At 37.3% G+C, this 20,881-nt stretch overlaps 1 protein-coding gene across 2 annotated transcripts in view; it reads right to left on the bottom strand.

Annotated features, from left to right (window-relative positions):
* Positions 1-575: 575 nt before the first annotated feature.
* Positions 576-20,881, bottom strand: part of ZMAT3 (zinc finger matrin-type 3) — a 34,183-nt gene continuing 13,877 nt past the window's right edge. The window contains exons 3-6 of one of the 2 annotated variants that reach the window (XM_028101025.2): positions 14,423-14,542; positions 11,938-12,104; positions 11,716-11,816; positions 576-8,010 (exon numbers count right to left, since the gene is read on the bottom strand). In XM_028101025.2, coding sequence (XP_027956826.1) covers positions 7,799-8,010; positions 11,716-11,816; positions 11,938-12,104; positions 14,423-14,542 — 600 coding nt within the window. In that variant the 3' untranslated portion in view covers positions 576-7,798. The remainder of the gene's footprint in view (positions 8,011-11,715; positions 11,817-11,937; positions 12,105-14,422; positions 14,543-20,881) is intronic. The other variant, XM_028101026.2, reaches the window with a different exon arrangement.

Here is a 20,881-nt window from a genome sequence, read left to right as displayed (position 1 = left end):
GACAGTAAGTGTATGTGTCTTGCATCCTGATTAAACAAACCATAACAGCACCTTCCCAGGCCTATAATCTACTTTTTAAAATGAGCATTTAAATTCAAAAGCACATTGCACTGAGTAAACCAGAGTTCTTAAATGACCATAGCCAATAATATATTGTATATATAAGCTAATTATAAGATTATTTTTATATGTGAAACACCCAAAAGATTAATGGGTAGATGCCTTTTCATATGTGTTTATTTTCAGAAGCAGTGATTATGGTCCTGCTAAGCCCAAAATTTCTCAGAATTTGAAGGGAAGATAAATTTTAAAACATATCAATAAAATTGAGAACTTCCTCCAGTCTCAGGCTAACTCCAGTGATGTAGGGAAGAAAAAGTGGGACCAGTTAGGTCAAGTCTACTGTAAGCCCAAGAGCTGACAATACTCTGCACAAGTTCAGGAAGTCCATGGCAGATCCTGTGCAGACTGATGAACGGTGAACCTACAGCCACTGACCATCGGCACTGAAAATAACCCATCAGTGCAGACAGTGTATCTTTTTCCTGTGATCTCCAACTCAGAACAAAACAATGTGCAGACAAGACTCAGAAACTGTTTTATTAAATTGAACACAAAATACCTGTTATAATAATGTCAAGCTTTTATCAGAAATCAGTACATAAGTGAGGATACACAGCCAAAATGAGCCATCAACATAAGCAGTGTAAATTTTAAATAACTTTTGGATTTCTATATTCAATATGCGGAAGAAAATAAAACCAAAAAAGCACTTTCAATTTCACAATTCACAGTTGATTGGTTTTAATCCCATGACACTTTTGCCATTTTATAGCCCCAGAATGCAAACAGATTTCCAAATTGGTGACTGGCACTTAGCCCCAACAACATACACAGATGTTAAACCCCTGTATGACATTTAGAAAAAATTTTAGGAAACAACCCCAATTTCACACAGTTCTGGCTGGCGGTTTTTAGCCATATCCTTTACTAGATATTTTTCTAGTGAAATAGCAAAAGCAGTTTTAAAAGTTTGCCATGCCATTAAATGAAGGGTTCTAAAGTCTCCCTTGTTTTTTTTTTTATGATTTTATTCTCTAATTTAAAACAATAACTACACTAAAATGCAACCTTAACAGTGAAAGCAAAATCAGTTTTGCTTCTGGATCTACAGCATACATCCAAGAGAGGCAACTTATTGCCCTAGCAGATACATGGAATGCTTTAGAGCAGAATCTGACATGCTCTAGTAAGGCATTTCAAAGCAGACACACCGTACCCAAACTAAATTATTACGGTCAGCTGAGGATACCACAAGGTGAACACCAATTAACACAGAATCAACATGAAATTCTTACAAAATGACACACTGATTTACAAAACCACAGAAAGGTGCTCAAGTACCAAAAGAAGGCAAAACAATGACCAGCCACTCTAAAAGAGTTTTGTTCCCGTAAATGCCAGATTTGCAGAGTAGAAATAAACTTTATATGTGCTTTGCCCTAGGATATCACTCATCCTGACACATGGGGTTACTTTTCCTTAAAAAAATATATCATGTAGAGAATATACATTGAATCAGTGATATAGAACATTTATTTTCACTAGTGACAGGGTCACTTAAGCACTTACATAGAAAGTTATGAGTAATCATGAAGGTTATTAAATGCAAAAAGAAACCTGATAAAACCTGCATTATTAGTTGGTATTCAACAGTGAAGTGAGGTTTTTAGCAATTACATTGGCTTAATGAGGACATGACCACGAAAAAAAATCTTTAAGTTCAAAGAATCATGAAATGCCTAAAAACTAAATAATCAGTAAAAAATACATACTTTCATTTTAAGGTCCCCAAAGGAATGTTCAGTTATCTTGGAAGCCATGATGCTTATCACACAAGCGCAAGAATACGAATCAGGAACAGTGAAGTTCCTATTCTGACTTATCCATTGAATCTTCATGACCTGGAGCAACTCACTTAAATTCTTCAGATTTTGTCCAAAAAAAAAAATTGGCATAAAAATAAAGGCAAGTGTCAAAAAAAAATTTTTTTTCTAAACAGTCCTAGAGTAAAGCTAAAGATGGTTACTAAGGCTCACAATTTCAACAACTCATTGTACAGTACAATCATTTTTGATCCTGCTAATTATGGCTAGAGGCAGCATGAGCAATGACAATTCTCAGGGAATTCAAAGGCTTTAGAGAAGTTTCAACTTTCGAAACTACGAAATCTTCTTGAGTTGTTTAAAACAGCTAATCATCTATGGGTTTGACTCTCTCCGCCTCTCTACGTGCTGGTAGAGCAAGTGAAAGTAATGACAGAGACATGGTTTCATGGAGAAAAGCATCCATAGAATGAAATGAGGTATAAGCTGATTTAATAAACCCCAATCCATAACTTACAGTTATTTTAAAGAAGCTGCATAGTTCAGCAAAAATATATCATAGAAGAGGGATAAAGAAAAAATTCTTAATGGAACTTTAAAAGGTGTGACAACTAAGCATTTAAAATGACCAACACCAGAAAACTTGAGGTTGGAGAGGAGTGGTCTTCCTTTACGCTAAGCACACATAAAAACAGAAACCAGAAGGCTAAAGTCCACAAGAGAAAATAATGTATATTATTTGGTTCCAGTTATCAACTTCATACACTGCTTTTTAAAAGATAGTCATATTTAAACAGATAATAAACTCTAGTTAATGACACCTATGCTGAAGTATTTAAGGGAAATGTATTGTCTGAAATTCACACCAAAATATATATTTTTAAAAACGTCCATCCATGGACGGATGGATAGAGGGATGGACAGATATGTGGTAATACAAGCCTAGTAAAGTGTTGATGTTAGAATTTACTGGTGGATATTTGTAAAAAAAATTTGACTCCAATGTATGTTTAAAATTTTTCATAATAAAATGTTGAGGGAAATGTTACTATTTCTACAATAAAATTAATTTAGCAGTGTGTTTTAAAGACTCAGGCAATTTAGAGTTGTAAATTAACTGAAGTGGGAATTTTTGCTTAAGGCCTCAAACCCAATTTCTGAAGATCCTTTCTTTAACATAGAGATGAACTAACACAATTAGTAAGTATTGTGGAAAAGACAGTCTCTCTTTCACACACCTCATTTGCAAGTAAATAATTCTCTCCTCCCTACAGAATAGACAAGTTTTGAAAAGACCACTGGAATAAAGTTTTTCCAAATATCAGTGTCAAGCCCTTCCCAATCCACCATACTACTATTCACTAAATATAAATGCAACACAGATCAAGGTGAAAAATAATCTATGACTATTGTCAGCCTGGGACAACTGGATTTATTTTCAGGGTGTACGGTTCCTGATCAATAATGTTAACAGTTTTACTCAGTTTCAAATTGAAATCGCATTAGGCAAAAAAAAAAAAAAAAAAATGCAGAATTTACACAGACCTTTGCTATTCCAAGCTTCTGTTTTATGAATTCTGATTAATGGCAATAATTCTATCATCTCTTCTCTCTGTGAAATGCTAAAACTTGCTAAAGGCACTCATATTCTGGGCTTAATGGGGACAGGGTCACATGGGACCATAAGCCAGTATTCTTTTTTTTTTTTTTGGTAGCTACCCAGAAAGGGAATTTACAAATGATCCTCCCATTCATAATGGGAAGAAAAAGTCAAACAGCTATCAGCAGAAACGTCGTATGAGAAGCTATTTACACAGCTATTTGTCCATTCAGCTAGACTGCTAGTAACAGCTTCTGATGAGAGAGGTCTACAGCCAAGAAAAACCCCCCAAAAGCAAAAGCAACAACAAAACACTATTATGTATGAAACTCCTGAACAATAATTCGGCTGGTTAAAAAAAAAAAAAAATAGTTGGTAAGGTGGAATATTTTTAAGCATTTGTTCAAAAGCCTGCACTAAACTTTTGCCTATATTGACAAAATATTTCTATTTCTAAAGTTCTATTGTCTTATATATGCCTCACCAAGTTCTTTAGAGAGCACTTTCAGCCTACATTCCCATAGCAGGGAAACAAAACAGGTTTCACACCATCCCTAGGCCTCTCTGTAGAGGATACCATGCCCAACAGTTATGTCTCCCCTGACACAAGCAAGACTCATTTTACACAGGTCACTGGACAGTCCTCAAACTGTCAGTGCTCACAGTCCCAGCCAACTCAGGAGTGAAGGAATCATAAATCCCACTGCTAATCCTTAGAATCTATCTACAGAGTAAGATTTAAGCAAATATATGTTTGCTCAAACACATTTCTCCCATTCCCCTCATTGAAGGTGCAGACAGTAACTATAAGCAAGATATCAGTTCTGTAAGATAGGGTGGAAGAAAGATCTCATGCTTCCCTTCAGCTGTGTAAGTCAGAGGAACATAAGAATGGTCTCAGACAGCCATGGTTCTTCACTCAACCTTAGAGTTTCAAAAAATCCTAAATGGTTTTCTAAGACTCATTAGGAGGGGAAATAATGAGGAAAAGTTGGAGAAGGAACTTTTTCTAAATGAATGGTATAAAATATTATGCATCTTGCAGAATTCAGTGCAATAGGAGACAAGCAGACAAATGTAATAAAAACATGCACATATTTACAAGTTGTAGTACATGAGATACAAAGACAAGACCAACAAAGTATTCTCTGTTCAGTGTGGAGCCAAAAGGATTTACATGGCACCCTCCATTTTGTAGCTTAACTTGTTGAAAAAAACACTTCAAAGCCATAGGCAGTCCAATCTTTTAATCGGAACATGGAATTTTTCCTTTACATCTTCTTGCCCTCAATATCTTAAGAAGAGTTTCTAATTGTTATCTTCTAACATGGACTTCAAATGACAACTTACACAGAGATATTCACAGAGAAAAGAGACTTGGATGCTATGAGTGCTTCTTGCGGATGATTACTAAAATCTATTGACTTGACTAAAGGTCTTACATTGTTTAGGCCTCTGTCCGTCCTTGTATACAGCATATAAAAAGATACTAACATGACTCCTGGGCAGCACAGGGTGCGGATTCTAGAGCACATTACAAAGCAGGACTGGACTTCACAAAAGGAAACCAATGGAGATCACGTATCACTAACTGTGGTAGTAACAACAGCCTTCTTCAACAGGGAAAAAACACTGTCTAATAGGAATGCATGAAGATGAGAAACTGTACCATGCAGACATGTATTTATTTAGGTATTTCCTTTCTGACAACCTCTGTCACCTTTGTATCACCTATGGAGCATAGGAGAATATTGCAAGGTAACAAGCTCAAAATAACCCACTGTCATAGAGATTTGCGATTTTTTTTTTTTTGGATGTGTATGTAACCTCTATAAATGATCATGGAAGTTATCAACTTCCTACAGTTCGGAAATTAAGGAGCAAACCGAGTTATTGTAGGCAATGTGGTATCTAAAGTGTCATATAAAACAAACACATAGCTCTTCTTTAGTGCAAAGAAATAGAGCAAGTAAGAAATAACACTATAAATCTAACTTTTTTCTTTAAAGAAAATGCATTTATGCATTCATAACATCCATTAAGGGCACTGGGAGACTGGAAACCTGAATATGCAAGGCCAGGAAAAACATCAAGGCCTTTAAGTCCACTGCTTTTTGTATATACGTAACAAAATTGTTAAGTAGGGAGAGTGAGGGAAATCCTTCAAATTTGTTTGCAAAGGAAAAACTGAAAGTGGAAAAATGCCACTTTTACAAACTGTAAATTCTTATCCACGATCTTTTATTATTACCTGAAATAAGGATCCAATGAAATCTTCTCTATGGTGTCACATAAATATATATGTATGTGTGTATGTATATATGTATATAAGTACATATAGATGTATACATATATGTGTGTATCATATATGTATACACATATATGTGTACACATACATATACACACATATATGTATACACACACACACACAGACTACAGAGAAAGGGGGAAAATAAGATTTTTAAATAATTATAGAACCAAGTGGCCAGCACTGTAATATTAAATTCTACCCACAAATTATACTTAGCAGCAAAATGAGTAACCTACTGACCAATAAAATAAGTTCTAAATTGCCCTAATCAATTGTATAAAAGGATTATTATACTCAGAGTCACAGTTCTAGATAGAATCTCAATAATGTTATTTCATTCTCCTGTTTCTGGGAGGGGAAAAAAAAAATGTAGGTTCTATTTTTCAAAAAACCACCACTTCAACAGAAGAGCAACTTGATATTGTACCAGTGGTTATCCCAAAACTGAATTTTAAATATGGATCTAGATTGCTCAAAAAGTGTTCATAAAGATTAAAGGAAAGGAATGATGATTATAATTTCCTTCTCCCCATCTCTTTGCCTATAGAATTCTCAAAGAAAAAATAGGAGTTTCATTTTTATTTAGTAATAAAAGCAATCAAATGTGAATTGACCATAGTGCAAAGATACTGCTCATTATAAACTTCCTGGTGAATGTGGCCTTTCAAAAAAAAGTATGGATGAGCACCAGTCTTATCCATGTAAATATAGTAAGTAGATAAAATACAACTAATGAAAGTTCATAGGGTACTCCATTCGTTTATCTAGCCATACGCTAGAGCTTATTTTAAAAACAACAACAACAACAAAAATACTGTTATAATTATCAGATACCAAAATCCATAATGTATTTCTATGACATTTAAGGAAGCTGAATTATAAAGAAGGAAATCAAAATTCATGTATTTTACTACTGGAAATGATGATACTAAAATCTGGTTAACTTTTTTTTTTTTTTAACTCCTCTCTATCTATGAAACAGTAAGGGGGTAGTATTTTTCAGGGCAACCAACCAACTGGCAAGACAGGAAAGAATGTAAATAAACCCCAAGGATCAGTTCATCGAAAAAGTCTCCCAAAACAAGTATCAAGAGATCTGAACTTACAATCGAGACCATCATATAAGTATGTTATTATCAATGAATAACTCTAAAATGAAAAATCAAACACATCTTTACATTTCCCAAAACCACCTGAAAAATATTTTTTAAAAAAATAGCATATCTATCTTAAACGCATTGGACATTGGAACAAGGGGCTTGGAAAGCTCACAACATAGCTGGGGCATGAAAATGAGCCTATTAAACAAGCTAATTCAACTGGGGCAGGGTGGGAGAAGGGGGGAGGAAGGAAGAAGCCCACATTTAAATGTGTGAAATCCACAAGTGAAAATGAAATTTCACCATTTGGAAGTCTACAAGCACACTGGAAGTGTATGAATCCAAGAAAATCTGCATTTCAATCAATAATGGGAAGGCAAGTGGAAAACACGTACTGGGAAAGACCCTAATGCTGCTTATAATCATATATCCTACTGGCAAGGCATTGCGTTGAGGTGGTTCCAAAGAAAACTTGGGAAACCAAAATCTCTGCTTACCTGTTTTTACCGTTATCTGAAGTAAGAAGTCAATAAAATTCTTTACTTAACAGTACATAAAACTAAAACTGCAAAAAAAGGTGAAGTTTTTAAATAGTTAAAGCTCTAAGTGATCAGGCTACTAGTTGACGAGAACTTGGTCAAGATAAAAAGTTATTTCTCGCGGGGTAGGTAGGTCACATGCTCTAAGTAACTCAACACAACTGACCTGAAAACGCATCATGACCTAAGAAGCACATTCTTTTCCTTCCCCAGTCTTGACATCTCATGGTACCACTGCAGGTTACACGTATTAACATTAAGCAGAGGAATGGACTCAGATCAAAAGGACCACAAAAGCAGGGCATATTGACAGAAGGCAAACAATAGGCAGGAAAAGCTGCTCTATCTGAATACAACGACCACTATACATATCCTAGATTCTCCATCTCGTTTCTGTACCGCTGTTCAGACACCTTGCTTTTATGTTGCTTGCTCTCTAAATGCTGCCGGAACTCCATCTCTTCACCAGCCCCAACATTACACATGGAGCAGTAAAACTGGCCGCTGGGGGTAACACACATGGCCAGATCACGCGGGATTCTCTGCCGAGAGCGGGGATTGAAGTAAGGACCTGCTAAAGCAAGAGATAAAAATGATGTATCCACTTCAAAACATTCACTAAACAAATGACAACAGTCTGATTATCACTGTAATTTGCCATGCTGAGCTCAGATTATAAAATTCACGGACTCTCAGCTTTAAATGAATGCAAAATTAGGGCGCCTGGTTGGCTCAGTTGGTTAAGCGACTGCCTTCGGCTCAGGTCATGATCCTGGAGTCCCGGGATCGAGTCCCACATCAGGCTCCCTGCTCAGCAGGGAGTCTGCTTCTCCCTCTGACCCTCTTCCCTCTCGTGCTCTCTATCTCTCATTCTCTCTCTCTCAAATAAATAAATAAAATCTTTAAAAAAAAAATCCTATAAATGAATGCAAAATTAATAGATTTTTTTTAAATTACAATTTTATACAGGTTCCAGCTAAGAAGTGAAAATGATTCCTCCAACTACTGTCAGAAAGGTTACTGTAGAGCCAAACCCCAGCTCCAAATGACAATGTCTCTAAAAAGTAAATAAAATTTTAAAAATTGTTTAACTTCCAAACATTATATGAAAAGTTTTATAATTATGCTAACTCTTTAATCAAAAAATTCTACTTCTAAGAATTATCCTAAGAAAACACCAAGAATTTTTGCACGGAGATTTATCAACAAGGACATTATTTCATCAGTGTGCATACAAGTTTTTATGGGAGGATGTGGGAAAGGGAGAGATCAAATACATGATTTGAAAAATTATGGTAATGAATGCAACGGAAAACCATGCAGTCAATGTAAGTAATGAAAACTCTTTGATTTTCTTTGATTACATGAAAATGTGATTATGCTATTAAGTGAAACAAGAATATCACAAAATATAATCACATTTCTACTTCAAAGAAGTAATATACAGGGCGCCTGGGTGGCTCAGTTGGTTAAGCGACTGCCTTCGGCTCAGGTCATGATCCTGGAGTCCCGGGATCAAGTCCCACATCGGGCTCTCTGCTCAGCGGGGAGTCTGCTTCTCCCTCTGACCCTCCCCCGTCTCATGCTCTCTCTCTCTATCTCATTCTCTCTCTCAAATAAATAAATAAAATCTTTAAAAAAAAAAAACAAAGAAGTAATACACAGAGAGATGGGAATGACATATACAAAAATGGTGGAATTATCGGTAATTTTTTTTCTTTTTACATAACTGACTTCTTTTTAACTATGTTAAACTGAATTTACTGGCCTGTTGCATTAAAAAAAAAAAAGCTAATCTATAATTAACTGAATAAATTCTCCTTCAGCATTGAAAATACTCAATGTGACATATCTGTAGGTAAACCAAATTATAACTAATGTATTTTAGGTTTGGGGGGTTTTGTTTTTATTGAAATTTTTTTTGTTTTTTGGGGAGTTTTGTTTGTTTTTATAGCTGACACACACTGTTACATTAGTTTCAGGTGAACAACACAGTGATTCGTGACAACTCTATACATTATGCTATGTTCACACAGTGTAGCCCATCTGTCACCATACAACACTATCACAGTACCACTGACTATATTCCCTATGCTGTATCTTTATCCCCTGACTTATTCACTCAATAACTGGAAGCCTGTATCTCCCACTCCCCTTCACTGTTTTGCCAAAGCTACCCTCCCCTCCCCTGGCAACCATTTGTTCTCTGTATTTACTTAGCATAATACCCTCTAGGTCCATCCACGTTGTTGCAAATAGCAAGATCTCATCCATTATTATGACTGTGTGTGTGTGTGTGTGTGTGTGTGTGTGTGTGTGTACACACCACATCTTTATCCATTCATCTATCAAGGGATACTTGGGTTGCTTCCGTATCTTGGCTAATGTAAATAACACTGCAATGAACACAGGAGTGCATATATCTTTTCAAAACAGTGTTTTTGTTTTCTTTGGGTAAATACCCAGTTATATAACTGAATTCTTAAGTTGGACCATTGCTTATTAATTCTCTGCTTTCTTTTCTACTATAATAAATATTTAAGACTTTTCTCAAAATATTTTCATTGTATCCTACAAAGCTTAATATATTTTTATTACTGTTTGACTTTAAGAATTTTTAAATTTCCGGGTGCCTGGGTGGCTCAGTCGGTTAACCATCTGCCTTCAGCTCAGGTCATGATCCCAAGGTCCTAGGATCAAGTCCTTCATAGCCTCGGGCTCCCTGCTTAGCTAGGAATCCGCTTCTCCCTCTTCCTCTGACCCTTCCCCCTGCTCATGCACAAGTGCTCTCTCTCTAATAAATAAAATCTTTTTAAAAAAGAATTTTTAATTTCCAGTATGATTTCTTCTCTGATCCAGGAGTTATTTAGAAGTGTTGTAAAATTTCCAAACAAATGGAAATTTTGTAGGTTTTTTTTTAAATATATTTTTTGTTATTGACCTCTCATTTAATTGTACTCCAGCCAGAAAATGCAGTCTAAACTGCCCTCTGTCCTAAAGTTTATTTTATCTAATATTAACACAGCTATCTCAGCTTCCTTCATTTTAGCTGATTTTTTTATTTTATTTTTTTGTTTTGTTTTTTAAATTTTTTTAATTTAAATTCAGTTAATTAACATATAGAGTATTATTAGTTTTAGAGGTAGAGTTCAGTGATTCATCAGTCTTATGTAACAACCAGTGTTCATTACATCTCAGTGGAACCTTTTTTTTAAAGATTTTATTTATTAATTTGTCAGAGAGAGAGAGAGCACAAGCAGGGGGAGCAGCAGAGGGAGAAGGAGAAGCAGGCTCCCCGCTGAGCAAGGAGCCTGATGTGGGACTCGATCCCAGAACCCTGGATCATGACCTGAGCCAAAGGTAGATGCTTAACCAACTGAGCCACCCAGGCATCCCTCAGCTGAATTTTTAATCCAATCTTATAATCTTTGTCTTTTAACTGGGACCTCAATAAATTTATACTCACTATAATCACTGATATATGTTTCAACTTTTATCAATCATATTACATTATGCTTTCTATAAGTCCCTTTTTCCATGTTTCTCTTGCCTTTCCAATTAACTTTTTTGTTTTTCATTTGACTTACTGTTCACATGAGTTACCCCTGCTGGTATATGTGTGCATTGGAGGCTGTGGCAGGGGGAGGATGAAGGGCTATTCGGTTCAACTCTCCCTACTGGAGATAATCAGAAAATGCAGAAAACATTCCTATACCACAGCAGTTCTGAACTGAAGGTGTATGTCAGAATCACTGAGCAAGCATTTTCAAAACACACATATGCCTGGGTCCCACTCCGAATTTACTGACTAAAAATCTCTAAGTCATGGTTCAAGCATGTGTATTTTGTAAAAACTCCCCCAGTAATTCTGATTCACTACCCCAGTTTAAAGCCACTGCTCAGTCTTTTTTTTTTATCTTCCCCAACAAATGGAGATTTAACATGGTGCAACTTTAAACCAAATAGCCCATCTTTATAATGAATTTTACATTTCTCGGCTAGCAAACATCAGAAGCAGTATAAAGGGACTATGATCAAAGACCTTAAAACACAAACTATTATTTAAAATCAAAACAAATAATATACTAAACCAAAAATAAATAAATAAATAATAAATAAGACCTGAAATAAACACCGGCTTAAAAAGCCACTAGACAAATGGAACAAAACAACTAGCTAACCCCAAATTCTCAGGGCTATCTATTACCATTAAAGGAAATAAAAATAAAGAAGACCACTTGCAGAATGTAGCCAAGGTACATGGAAATCCACAGGATACCTGAATTATTCTGTACTGTATACATATTCCTCCTATTAGGCATCATCTTATACTCATTCCCTTCTTTCCGGGTCCGCCGCTGACCAGCCTCTGAGGATTCCCTGGAGAAAAGAGATTTTAAAAGTGTGAGACTTCTAAACAAGGATCCCTTTCGACTCTTTTTCTCTAAAGACAATCAGTCTTACACAGCACTTTGGCCTGAGAGAAAATGGCAATACCTACGAGAATGAGTTACTCTGAGCTTCCGCCAGCCGCAGCCTCTTGGCGTGATTCTTCCCTTGATAGTGAGCCTGAGCCACAGCCGGAGAACTAAAGGAGGCATCACAGAGCTTACAGTAATCGTTCTCTGTGGCCAGGATCACTCTGCCTCCCGGCTTAAAGGAGCCCATCTGACATCAAAGACACAAGAGACAAAGTTAAAAAAATGTGGAGCTTATGCCCTCCTTCCCCTCAAAATTCCTTCTAAGAGTTGAAAGATAACCAAAGGTGACAGTATGACCACAAGCACTCAGCTTTATAAGGAGAGGATGTAATTCATTCCGGAAAGACAACAACAACAAAGAGAAAAAGAAAAAAGGGCTGGGAGACAATCATCGTTTTGTATTACAATCACCTTTGTACCAAACCGGTTAACAGCTTGTTGCTATCTCCATGGAGAAATATTTTAAGAAGAAGCATAGAAGATTCAGGGCAGTATAGGGAAAGCCTAAAATCACATTACCAGAAAGGCAAAGTCCTTCTAAAATCCATCAACGAGAATTTAATGAACGCCTGCTGTTTATAGGGCTTGCTACCTAATGCAGAAGGGATATGTAGACATATATTTACAATTGAGCCTCTGTCCCCCAAAAAGTCTACAAAACAGCTATGGATATAATATAACTGGGGAAAAATAACCAGCAGATTCAGGCAACTGTATTCAGGCTGAGAAACAAGTTCAGAGAAACCTAACACAGTGCCTGGAAGATAGTATATACTCAATAAATACTGATGGGTTAACAAAAAAAGACAAACTAGACTTTGGCTAGAGGAGAATAAAATACATAATAAAGAGTCTGAAAGCATATCCTAGCAGGACCAACTGAAGGAAACAGCATTGTTTCACCAGGATGGGAAGACTTCCTGGGGGACAGAAAAGCAGTCTCCAAAAACCACAAAGGGCTATGCTAGGAAAGGCTATTTGCTCAGGGAGGGGGTTGGGGAAAACAGTCCCAAGCTGGAAGCGGCTGTCCTGTCCAGAGCAGGAATCAGGGCCCTGAAAACGACTCAGCCTGAAGATCTGTCTGGGTATTTTCCTGTTCTCTGATTCTGTTTTTATCCTCTCTCATTTACCCCACAAATTCGTGAGGATGGAGGAACAGCTGGTATTGCCATCCACATTTTAAAGACTGGAAAACTGATGTTTGGAAAAGTAAACTTACACCCTGGTGGTTAGGAGGAGAGGTTCAAGGTCAAAGAAATTCTTCTTCCACTATTTCACAAAATGCATAACACCATGGACAAGTTTCTTAGCTTCTCTGAGCTTCTAATAAACTTCCCAGTGAGACAAATGCTGCTGGCCCATGAATTACATTCCAAGTAATAAGGCCAATACCTCTAAGCTCTTGGAAGCATGAAATGAAGTTTAGTGCCCAGGACTAGAAGGAAGCAAGGCAAGCATTTACCATGGGCATGAAATTTAAGAGTGCATCAAAAATCTCAGCAATCAAGATAAATAATATGTTAATGGACCGTTTATACAAATCAAACCTAATACAAGAAGTCATTGTAAACAAAATATCAAGATTTTAAATAAAGACAGGATCAGTCACAGTGCCATCCCAAGCCATACTGCAGTCTGAGGCAAAAGGAAAATCGGTAATACCCCAGCTCTAAGTTTTTGACATTTTGTTTACCACTGATTTTTTCATATTAATTTGATTTTTAAAATATTACATTAAAATATTTATCTTCACTACTGAGTGTTTTGGCTCCCTCTTAAATTTTGTGCCTCAGTCAAGTGCATCCTTCACCTCACCTTAGTCCCAGCCCTGAATGAAGCCATGTATGAAAAGTGCTTAGCAGAGTGCTCAGCAGGGTAAGTACTCAATTAGAGTTATTATTATTTATGACCACATATTGTTCTGTGGACAAAGACAGATTAAGGAATACAATTCATATTTCAGAGGCTATTAAAGTACAGCATTATCTTGCCTAAAAACGTACTTTATCTACCAGTGAAAGGAACTTGGATCTCAAGTGTGTGTCATTATACTAAAGTCCAGAAAAAGTTTATACAGTCTCTCTCCATAGAGGTAAGAAAGGGGCAATCTCAAAAAACTGACCTTGCTGGAAGGCAAATATAAAGTAAATGGGATTAACTACAACAAAGAAATAAATGTTGAAAAACCACTCTTTTCATTCAGGGCATAGCCTAGACATTCAGGGTCTTTTAACCCAGAATTCTGAGACATGCCAAGAAAAAGGCACACGTAACAGTATTTCTTCCTTCTTTTCATGCATCACAACCAAAGCCGATGAGAAATCTCAAGGTCACGGATGTTGGCATGCTTTAAACCTGGCACTACGGGTTGAGGAGTTAAAAGTGCCAAGTAGAACCCTGCAGGAGTATCTGCCCAACTGTACCTTGCTGGGCCCGTTGGATGACGAACTTCATCCATGAGCATGTGTGCAGAGGACCACTCCCACCCTGATACATGGGTCTCACCTGCGGGGGGACGGGAACAGCTGGAGTAGGCGCAGGTTCTACCACACTGCTCATTCTGGCAGGAGGAGGACAGCTGTTAGCTGCATAGTAATTTCGGAGTTTCTTACCATGATTTTTACCCTAGAAGTAAAATGAAATGAGTATCAACATGAAAAAAATGTGCTGCGCCCCTGGGTGGCTCAGTCTTTAAGCGTCTGCCTTCGGCTCAGGTCATGATCCCAGGGTCCTGGGACCCAGCCCCGCCTTGGGCTCTCTGCTCAGCGGGGAGCCTGCTTCTCCCTCTCCCTCTGACTGCCCTTCCCCCATGCTTGTATCTCTCTCTCTCTCTGACAAATAAATAAAATCTTTTTTAAAAAAGTGTCAATTCAAGTCCATGTATTCATTAAAAAAAAATAGAAAAAATGGGAAAAAAGCCCAAGCAATATTAACTACATTTTGTTCTTGCAGATATACGCAACACTGGGGCAAAGAGCCCACTAGATCTTAAAGTAAAAGAGTCTACGCTTTGGTTCTAACAGAATGATTTATCTGGGAAAGATAAGAGAACAAAGCCAAAAGAAGTTAATTTCCTATATATTTCTGGAAAAGTATCACACTTTCCAGCGATCTACTTCCTCCCCCAACTTGTTGCCATTCATATGCCACTGCTTAAATACGAATTTTATTACACTGTGATCTAATCTATTTTATAAGTCAGTAATGAAATGGAAAATCCAATTATTTTTACAAAAATAGCACTTACAGAGTATCTTTTTACTTGCAATGGGCTCGTGTGCATTAGCTCATTTGCTGCTCACAAAAAAATTCCTGTAAGAGGAAGTTGTTAATATTATCCACATATGACAGCTGAGGAGCTGCAATCCACAGAGTGTGGAGGACTTGCCCTAGCACCTTCCTTCAGCTGGGCTAGGTAATGGAGCCAGAGACTCAGGCAGGCCCTCTGAATCCAAAGCAAGACCCTTTGGTGCTACTTCAGGATGGCTTCAGGAGGCACTGTGAACCTCTATTAAAATGCACTTGCCTCTCTCAGCACGTTTTGTTTAAGTAGTTATTCACATTATTATATTCCTTGAACGGACAGAAACTTGCAGGAAGGGGCAGTGGTCCAAAAGCATTCTAAATGAGGGTGAAACGATATGTTACTCTTCTGACTGTACTGTAAACTTCAAACCTGTATGCAAACTTTCTTCCACCATCTAGTATATGCTAAGCCCTAGAAATAAAAAGGACTAGCACATGCTCAAGAGGAGAAGACAGATATGTAAGCAGTTAATTAAAGTAAGGAGATGACTTCTACCTTCTGATCACTGGAATGCCCTACAGGGGCTCTTGCCATGGTCGCAGTGACCTCCAGGGAGTCAGATCCAGGGGTCACATCTGTGGCTTCACTGTGTTCTAACTCTAAGCAGCACAACACCACGGATACTCCCTTCTATTGTCTCCTAGGATGCTCTCTTACCCCACCACTTCTCATTCTCTCATACTGCAACATCCAAAGCTCCACCTTTCGCTCTCTTCTCCATCTACATTATTTTCCCCTGTCTCATAGCATTAAAATATAATTGACAAATTAGTAGCTCCCAAATTATCTACCCCCACCTCTGTTATGGACTGAATGACTGTGTCCCACCAAAATTCATATGTGGACATCTAATCCCAGTGTGATGGTATCTGGACATGGGGCCTTTGGGAGGGGATTAGGCCATGAGGGTAATCAGTGCCCTTCTAAAAAGAAGCCCAAGAGCTCCCTCTCCCTCATTCTGCCATGTGAGGATCCAAGGAGAAGCTGGCTGTCTACAGTTTGGAAGAAGACCTTACTGGAACCCAACCATGCTATTACTCTGATCTCAGACTTTAGAGATCAGAATATACACCGTGAGACATAAAACTCATTCTAGCTCCAGGTCCTTTGTACTTGCTGTTCCTTTTGCCTAGAAGCTTCTTCTCTCGGATCTCTGCCTGGCTGGCTCCTTCTTACCTTTCAGATCTTAACTCAAATAGCATCTCTCTGAATCTGAAGTATCCCGCCATTCTCCCCTACTCTGCATTAACACGCTCTCTATTACACAGTCTGGTTTATCCTACTGCAACTTAGAACAATCTAAAATGATACTGTTTCTTTACTCATTTGTTTCTCTTTTGTACTCTCTGGAACGTAGACTCCTTGAAAATAAGGACCTGTCTTGTTTACTCTTCTATCCCCGATATCTAGAACAGTTTCTAGCATACAGTAGGCCATCAGTAAGATTTGTTGAGTAAATGAACCAAGTATTATAATGGAGATAATGAATAAACCGCCAGGAAAACAGAGAGAAGGAATTTCTTACTTCTGCCTAAATGTGTCAGAGAAGCCTTCCCTGAAAAGGAGAAAATCAAGTCATCTTTTAAAATGAGCAAAAGTTTACCAGGCAGGTAAGGAGTAAGGGGAAAGAAAATTGTGAACAGAGAAAATACTATGATCAAAAGCCCAGCCTGCTATGTTGAGAAGCCACAAGGAGAGATGATCTTCTGGATCCTTTGGAGAAAAGCAGGAGTTGAGATACTTAGGGAGCTTAATGGTGAAACAGAAGGGAGCCTCTGAAGGACTTTAAGCAAAGTAGTTATATGATTGGATTGCATTTGATAAAAATCAACCTGGCATGAGCATAGGGGATAAATGAGGGTAGATCAAGCTAGAGCTGGGCAGAGAGAAGACAGCTAAGGACAAAGCCCCAGGACAATATAATACAGAGAATGAGGATCCAGAAAATGAGATTGAGAACGTCTGGCCTACCAAATAAATGAAAACCAGACAAGTGGGGGGTATGATGGAAGCCTAGAATAAGGTGTTTCAAAAGAAGAATCTAGTTAGATACATTATGACCCAGGAACTATACTTCTAGCTATCACCAAACAGAAACTCACATACAAGAAGGTATCTATAAGAATGCTCCTAGGAGGACTAGTAGTTACACTGAAAAGTAAAAATAATTGAAGTGTCAGGGCACCTGGGCAGCTCAGTCTGTTAAGAGTCCAACTCTTGATTTCCACTCAGGTCATGATCTCAGGGTCATGGGATCAGGCTCCATGCTCAGTAGGGAGTCTACTCTCTCTCTCTTTCTCCCTCTCCCTCTGCCCCTCCCCCTCAAACTCTCTCTGTCTCTAAAATAAATAAATCTTTAGAAAAATAAAAAATAACTGAAGTGTCCCTCTATAGGATAACTCATAAATTATAGTCTATTCATACAATGGAACACTATACAGTAGTGAAAATAAACATTCCAGGGCCATGCATGGCAACATTAATGATTCTCCTAACAAAATGCTGAATGAAAAGAACAAATTGCAAAAGAAGATATGTGAAAATAATTTTTTTAATATGGGACTTAAAAACCTGAAAACCACCACATATTACATAAGAAAACACATATGTAGCAAAAGTACAAAAGAAGTAGCGCAACAATAAATATCAATTCAGTATAGTAGCTACATCTAGGAGTACAGGAAAGGATACAATTGGGAAGGGATGCTTGGGGGCTTCAGTTGAAAGAACAGTTTTCACTCTTTCAGCTAGATGGCAATATATATGTTCGTTATATTATTTTTTGCACTTTTTTATGTCTGAAGTATTTCATAATAATTTAAAACAACACTAACCAAAAAAAAAAAAAAAAAAAAAAAAGAGTTGTTCACCAGGTCGAATGCTACTGAGGGGTTAGTAACATCGGGACAGAGAAGTAATGCTTAGATTTAAAATGAGAGGTCAAGAATAACTTAGAACCATTTCAGTAGAGTATTAGGGATTAAAAAGTCACACGGAGTGGCTTGGGGAGACAATGGGACATGTGAAAGTAGAAAGAACCAGTATAGGCAACTATCTATCTATCTATTATTTATTTATTTTATTTATTTATTTGTTAGAAGAGTTCTGTGACAGGGAGCAGAGAGATAGGGTTGAGAGTTAGAAGGGGGAAATGGGTAAATGCAAGATTGGTCTTAAAGATGGGTTTTACTTAGGCTCGTTTGCATGACAACAGAAGGAAGTCAGTAAGAACCAAAGAACAGGTGGTGCAGGCACTAAAGCATGTCCCTGAAAAGGCAGAAGATCAGATACACAGTACTGGAGGAAGGGTCAGCTTTAGATAGTATCAAGTATTTTATTTCCAAAGCAGTATTCACAGTTTTCAAGCCGATATTACTTCTATAACATAATGATAATAATGGCAACTAACAATTTTTGAGCATTTATATGACATGCAGTGTTATAAATACTTTGTAAATACGATCTCATGCAATCTTCACGAAGTCTCTATCGTGTAGGTATAATTATTATCCCCACTTTACATATGAGTAAACTAAACTCAAAAGTTAAAAACTTGCCCAAGAGTTTCCAGCGAGCTCGGCAGCAGGTGCCTGGGTTTGTGTGTCCCCATCTGCCCTCTACAAACAATGCAGGATAGTAAGAAAAACAAATAAAATACAGAGAAGCCATGCCTTCCACAGAACCAGAAGCCACAGAATGCCCAGACTTCAAGATAATTGTAAGTAAAAAAGGGAAAAACATCAAATCCCAGTGAGCAATCGCTTATGCTCCTGCTACAAGCATTCACAGTATGCGAGAGCAGTCTGACCAAAACTGCAGGAAAGAGAGAAGGAAGCAAGCAGCAGGCCTAGAATTGCTTTCAAGCCACCACCAGGAAAAATAAACCCACCCGATCTGTAAACACTAAACCATAATCTGGTGGAGCAGAGCACTGACTGCTGGACAGGGGCTTAACTGTACATATGACCTAAAGTGGCCAAGTGGCTTCTGGAGGAGAAAGAGACAAAAAAGAAGGAAGAGGCCCCTTTTGGCAACTGGGAGGTGAAGGGGGGTAAAAAGCAAAACAGGAAAAGCTAGCATCCTACAAAACAGAAAAGAGCAAAAAAACAAAAACAAAACCTGGAGGACATACAAACCCTCCCCTGACCACCACAAAACCAAAAAACAAAACAAAAAATTACTGAACAAGTGAACTTTACTACAGTTATAAAAGAGATTGCCATTGAATTAAAATTCTCATAAACCACCCAAAATCCACATAATGAACAGATGAAAACTAATCAATGCTATACAAAATTATTACCAAAAAAATCAACATATCTCAGCAAGTGAAACCTACCCCCAAAAAACACATGAAACAGAAGAAAACCATTAAGATAACATTTCAAATTGAATTAAATATATTCAAACAAGAATTTGGGAATATGAAAAATCACCTTCAATCAGGAATCCAAAATGTACAAAGAAAAATGGCCAAAGTTGTAAGAAATTTTTTTAAAAAAAAAGGGTAATTAAACTCAGGAAAGAAAAAAGAGAATTATACCAAAAATGAGAAGTAAATACATGCCAAAGGAGAATAGATGCAAATGAAAATGTAGTAAGAAGTACTGAAGAAAGACAGAAAAGCAATCACGAAAATAAAACATTTTAAAGGGTCATAGAGGAAGCAATGAAAATGGGAAACAGGTAAAGAAGAAATACTTTATGTCAAACCAGAGTCCCTGAAGAAAAAAAAAAAAACAAGCAAACAGAACTAATATTTGAAACTATAACCCAAGAAAATTGTCCAAAAGTAAGTGAAGACCTGAATCTACATATTGAAAAAGCATACCAGGTATCTGGGAAAATTAATATAGAACAACCAGATCTGAAGTATATCTTTTAAAAGGTATGACACTTCAAGCTCTCCAGGCAAAAAGATCAAATAACTTACAAATGTATAAGAATTAGAATGGCATCCATAACATGTAAAACAAGGCAGTAGTTGAGAAGTATTTTTTTTAAACTTCAACGAAAGTGTGAACTAAGGATTTTATGTACTGCCAACTATCCCTGTATCAAGGGTCAAGACTATAGAAAAGCATTTTAAAAATAAACAACCCTAGGAATTCAGTACTCAGAAGTCCTGCTTGAGGAATCTTTTGGAGCTTCATCCAACCAAAAAATGACTGGGAAAACTTCAGCAAAAAGGCTGATGGTGAGTATTTTTGTAGATATAATTGTAGATCAAAGACTAAAATAAAGGTGGAGATGAGGGTGAAAGATTAATGTTCAAATATTACATGTTATGTCACACTGGAAATAATGCAACAAAAAAAGAGACAGAAAAAGGAAGAAGAAGGTAGAATAAGTTCATTGAATCTGCAATAGGCAATTTAGCTGGGATACCATTAAAAACTGACAAACCCAGATAGTAACACATTAAATAACTCAACAGGTTAGTAAAATCACTTAAAAATGTATAAAAGGATGCCTGGGTGGCTCAGTTGGTTAAGTGTCTGACACTTGATTTCAGCTCAGGTCATGATCTTGGGGTCATGAGATCAAACCCCTCATCAGGCTCTGCACTGAGTATGGAGCCTGCTTAAGAGTCTCTCTCCTTCTCCCTCTGCTCCTCTCCACTCTCACACACTCACTCTCTCTCTCAAAAAAAATAA

This window comes from Eumetopias jubatus, unplaced genomic scaffold (genome assembly GCF_037043125.1).
Source record: "Eumetopias jubatus isolate StellerSeaLion01/CBP00866 unplaced genomic scaffold, mEumJub1_p1.0 scaffold_1, whole genome shotgun sequence".
Lineage (NCBI taxonomy): Eukaryota > Metazoa > Chordata > Mammalia > Carnivora > Otariidae > Eumetopias > Eumetopias jubatus.
Note: the sequence above shows the minus strand (reverse complement) of the source record. Positions and strands in the feature narration are given on the sequence as shown.